General features: G+C 45.8%; 1 protein-coding gene across 1 annotated transcript; it reads left to right on the forward strand.

Moving 5' to 3' along the window:
- The first annotated feature begins 749 nt into the window (after positions 1-749).
- On the forward strand, positions 750-3,035 carry LOC308367634 (four-jointed box protein 1-like). Its single transcript, XM_080841605.1, has one exon. It carries the CDS (start codon positions 1,060-1,062, stop codon positions 2,344-2,346), a length of 1,287 nt encoding a protein of 428 aa, XP_080697731.1. The 5' UTR covers positions 750-1,059; the 3' UTR covers positions 2,347-3,035.
- Positions 3,036-5,617: the final 2,582 nt, after the last annotated feature.

Here is a 5,617-nt window from a genome sequence, read left to right on the forward strand (position 1 = left end):
TGAAAGAACGCTTTTTTACACATACATCTACACTTTGCATGTGTGTGTGTGTCTGTGTGAGTTTGTGAATGAGAGAAAAGGAGTGTGTGTTTGTGTATGTGTGTAGGGGTGGCGGAGGGAAAAAAGAAACTGTGTGAATAGCTAATTAAGAAGGCAATTAATTTCAGTTTTGTTACACAGGATTTTATAATGAAACCCTGGGAACAAGCTTAGATAGAAATTTCGACCTCATTTCTCGTGCCTGCAAAATTCAATTAAAGTCTTGATAGACTCAGAGTGTCTTTCATTGTCGGGCAAAGCCCTTAGCCAGTCAAATAAATGCCTATCATGGGGCAACATACTTGTCCTAGACCAGGGAGGTAACAATAAGCTAATCAATTGTCATTGCCAGTGCAAATATAGCTATCATTTATATCAGCAATAATGTTAGGCTGTCAGGCTGTCATGCCTGAGAAGAATCTCATTGACACTTTGGGACAAGATAGCGTCCACATTAGGCCCAGACTTCAATTTCGAAATACCAGTAAGGTTCAAACGTAACCGCCCACTTTCTCCTGAACACAAGGTTTCGCCGTTTCCCCACTCTCACTGCTTTGAAACCCCACGGGCTTCCGCGATACGCCACCAGCTCTCACTGCTCGAGTCACGTGCCGCAGAGCCCAGTGTCTATCTCCGAGCGGAGCTGCTCCGGTCAAACTGACTGCTGAGTTGAACGATGGAGTCGTCGGCAGCTGATGGAAGCGCTGCAGCACGCTTGGACTAATACGGCTCGCCCAGGAAGCAGCCTGACCCATTGGCAGTGAATGGTCTTTCCTCTTAATCAGAATTTTGGATTTTACGCAGTTTACCATGAAGACGCGTTTGATGTTGGTCGTTGCGCCCTGTGGTTATCCAAACAGCCAAACTCATTCCGCGAGCGGGCGCAGGGGCATGTGCCCAGGACGTTTCATACAGCGCTGATCCAGGTCTCGGTGGGAAATTCGGAATATTCTTCCCTCAGCCTTCGTGGTAGAGGTCGTGTGTTTTCTTTTTGGCATAAGAGGATAATATTAAGCAACCATGAGGTTTGTGTCGGCGAACTTACTTGCCCTGTTTTTGCTGTGCACTTGTTCGTGTGTGCTCTACGTCTGGAGCAGACTAGAAGACAGGCTGGGAAGACAAAAACGGGGGTTTCATGGAGCAGGTCCTCTTTTCGCTTACAGTAAATCTGCGGACCTTTCAGCAAGAACTTTCCGAGCACTTCTCACTGTCCCAGCCGCTCAGAAATCGCACCACTATAACAGAATAGACAGTCATAATTCCAGTAATACCAAGGAGAAAGCTGGTGATATAGTAAAGAGGAATTACCATACCCATGTAACTAAAATTACGTCGATTAAACGAGACACGCTGCGTTTTAACGAGATAATTGAAGACGGAATATTTTGGAGTCAGAGACTGGACGATCATCTCCCCGTAGGCTTTAGTGAAGTACATGCCCGGACATGGAGACAGAGAGCCCGGGGCAACCTCGTTGTCTCACTGGAGTCAGGCTGCGGCAGGGTTTCTAACCAGCTGGCCACTTTTTCAGACGGCAGTAAAGCATGTGTGCGTTATGGGATAAACGCGGACCAGATACAAGGAGAAACTTTGTCCTATTACTTGGCTAATCTCCTCGGCATCACAAACATACCGCCAGTCATCCTTTCCCAACTGAACGTTGACAGTGAACAATGGGGCTCTGTGAGGCAGAGAGTTGATGGCTTGCAGTGGTCGGCGGGAGCAATTGTGTCCCTAACTGAATGGGTCGCAAACCTCACAGGAGTCGTTACACCTGCACCTCTGCGGCAGGAGAGCAAGGGTCTTCATCCATTGCTGCCGGAGCTTGAGAACAAAACTATTGCGGGACTGCTCGAGCTTGTACAGTGGTCTGATCTAATAATATTTGACTACCTAACAGCGAACTTCGACAGGCTGGTTAGCAACCTCTTCAGTCTGCAATGGGACGCCCGGGTAATGGAGAGGGATACCAGCAACCTCCTGAGAACACCAAGCGGGGATTTGGTTTTCATTGACAATGAAGCCGGCCTTGTGCACGGATACCGGGTGCTGGACATGTGGGAGCGGTACCACAGCACCGTCCTGAGCTCAGTGTGTTTGTTCCGAAAGGCAACAGCGCAGCACATCATAGATTTACACCGCTCCAGAGATACGCGGATGCGGCTGCTCGAGCTCTACCGGGACAGGGAGCCTTTAGCCACAGAACTGGGCTTTCTGTCCGACGAGCACGCACGGACATTGCAAAATCGAATCGACAGACTGTACAAACACATACTGAATTGTAAAGACAAGTACAGTCAGTTATAGACACGGCATATTGCTGTGGAAACACCCTAACTGGAAACGGACATGATGAAAAAGAACATTAACATTTTAGTCCTACCATAAAAGTATGAATATCTGACTGACTACCTCTTGTGGGGGAACATAATGTATTTATGGTCTCTGCATTTGGCGCAAGTGAATATTTTTTATTATTATTTAATCAAGCCTTAAATGTATATATAGATTTGCAAAAAGGGCATAGAAGGTTTTGTGGTACCTATTGCTCAGTGATGATATGTAGTGGGAGAGGTGAATCTGAGTGATTTGTGCAGCCAACTCAAGTTACGAAACATTGTGTTCTGTTGTAAGGAACAAAGTGGCTTTTTAACTGTCAGATCATCATAAAGCGTTTTACTACATAACTTTTACATTAAGTCTATGAGAACAGTTCACATGGAAAACATTAACTTAAATTCCTCTTTGGACAAATAGTGAGGTAAACGTTAGCTTTACACCAAATCTATGCTCTTTTATTATTCACCACTGTCTGTTTTGCACACTTTCAGTTTTATAATTGTCTGATTTATTGGCCAGAATCGCTTACTGAAAAATCACAACCTCATATTGAGTGAACATTTCCTGGTGAAATTCTGGCTTTTAGTCTTAATGCTGCGACCACATGTTTTGTTTTGTTTCAATTCCTTGTGAAAATGTCTCTATTGTGAAATTGAACTCCACTTGAACATTCCAAGCCTTTTTCTTACTGAATGAAATTCTAGTTTCCTCTCTGCTATTAAAACCATTGGAGACGCAAGTTATTTCACCGTATAAGAGAATTATTGTCTTGCCACATTCTTGTCTCCTACTCCTCTCCTCAGTCAAAGCCTCTACAGTGCTGCTATTGTAATCCCTAAATGCCACGGCCCTCATAGTCTGTCACCCAGGAACTTTACCCCTCCTCGCAGGCTTGTGACCCTGAGCACAAGCCCAGAGTTCTTATGGTCTGTCCACTGTTCCATGGAAGCCAGTATCCAGAGAAAGGTCACTGTTTGTGCCTTTGTATCCATCTAGTCACTGTGTGGAAGTGAAAAGGTTTTTTTTTTTTTTTTTTTTTTTTACAAAATGCTACTTGCTGGCATGAAAAATGACAGCATTAGCTGAAGGAGTTAGATCTATTTTTTTTATTCAAAACACAATGACAGCAGCAGAAAACTGTGGTGCCGTTGGATTGACCAGATGGGAAGAAAGCCTTTTGTTGTGGGTCTAATGACTACAGTGCATGTCATTGGGATCTGGTTTTCAGATTGCACTTGTTGTTGTACCATGCTGCACCAAGAGGCAAAAGCTGTTTTGGGGCCGTGTTCACTTTGGCTTCTCTATTGAGGCCTCTCCTTACAGACCACTGCTAGACCCTGAGAATGGCAAAGATATAAATTCTCAAAATCCCTTTGAAGTTCCCCACCTCATTCCTCAGCTCTCTCCCTCTCTCTCTCTCTCTCTCGCTCTCTCTTTTCCTCTCCCTCTCTCTATATCACTCCATCTTTCTCTCACCTTCATCTGTTTTCTCTCAGCAACCACACGGCAGCACGTTTGTTCCTGCCTTTAGGGGCTTTGTACTGCTGCTCGCTCCGCGGGGACTCGGTAGAAACAAGACGGAGATAAATGCTTCTTCCTCGAAAGACGGTGAGCTTAAGCAGCCCGGGCTCTGAGAAACGCAGACCCCAGCGCACGCAGCAAAAAATAAAAAGGGCCATTGATCTCCTTGCCCTCAGCGAAGACTCTGATCAGGTGTGTGTAGTTGCAGTAACTGGCCTGTTAGCACTGCACCGTAGCTGTTTTGGCTGCCAGGAGATTTAGCCATGACTGATGCGAGTGCACTGTAACAGCGCAGTGCTATAACTGTAGAAAGGTGACAGCTCTGCTGTTACTGCAGATGTGTTCAGTGCACTGTAACAGCGCAGTGCTATAACTGTAGAAAGGTGACAGCACTGCCGTTACTGCAGATGTGTACACTGCTGTTAGTGCTTACTACTCCAGACTATAGTGTCGGCTGCGTGTTTTGATTGCACTCTTTTTGCTGTTGGTGTAGCGTGGTCACACAAAGCACAGTGAGATTGTTGTGTGATTTTTGACTGTCTTACTGTTGACAATGTTGAAGCTGTGCTATTACTGTACTGGTGCTGGGCTGTGGCATAGGAGCTGCAGCCCACAACCACAAAGCAGAGAGTGGCACCAGGCAGTGGCAGCAGGCTCAAGGCCTGTGTGCGGCCGGGTTAGCACTCTCGCTCCAGGCTCGTCTGCGGCTGCCAGGCTCCTGGTGGTGGAGATTTATGGTGTTCTGTAGACATTGGGGGATTACAAAACAAAGCTGGGCTCCATGCAGACAAGACAACCCCCCCCCCCCCCAAACACACACACACACACACACCCTTTCCTTCTCTGCCTTCAGCATAGGTTTTGCCTCCCACTGCCTTTGCTATTCCGACGGGGGGAAAAATGAAAGTTTGCAAATGAAAGTTTGGGCTTTAATGACTTTAATTACTTTTTCTTCTGAAGAAACCTTGCAAGTTTTATTGCACCATCTTGTGTCTGTGGTAATTACTTTTGAGGTTAAAGCTGTAGCTGAGTAAGCTGGTGCCCCAGTGCACATGTGTGTGTGTGTGTGTGTGTGTGTGTGTGTGTGTGTGTGTGTGTGTGTGTGTGTGTGTGTGTGTGTGTGTATTTTTGTGTGTGTGTGTGTGTGTGTGTGTGTCTCAGGCTCCATGCTGAGACTGTCTAGCACCCCACCCAGTGCAAACACCCGCTTTAACACATACAGACACAGACTGAAGGGACCGATTATTTGCAATAATTCCACCTTATTTATACCTAGTATAAATATATTACTTTTATTGGCATTTAAACATTTCTTGGTGAGGGCTCTTTGTTCAGACCTGGGGATGGAGGTGAGAACTCCCTTCCCCCCCCAGGTTTGGACAAAAGTGTCTGCAGCCATGGCCTATTTTGAATAGCTGGTAACACCCCTTAAACATTATGTATATAACAGCCTGTTCTTCAAGGAGTAGGTTAGATAAGCTGAAGGTGAAGCGCTGTGAGTGAGTGTGTGACTTCAAGCCTCTGTCTCACGATGGAAACCACCATCGTTCAAGAATAAACCTGAAACATGACTGACAAAATCCATGACTGTGTTTTCCAATATATAGTAGAAAACTAATTTCTATCAAGACCCATGCATACACACTCACACACACACACACACGCACACACACACACACAGTCACACATACATACACACACACATTGAATGAGCACC

This window comes from Sprattus sprattus (assembly GCF_963457725.1).
Source record: "Sprattus sprattus genome assembly, chromosome: 7".
In the NCBI taxonomy this organism is placed as follows: domain Eukaryota; kingdom Metazoa; phylum Chordata; class Actinopteri; order Clupeiformes; family Clupeidae; genus Sprattus; species Sprattus sprattus.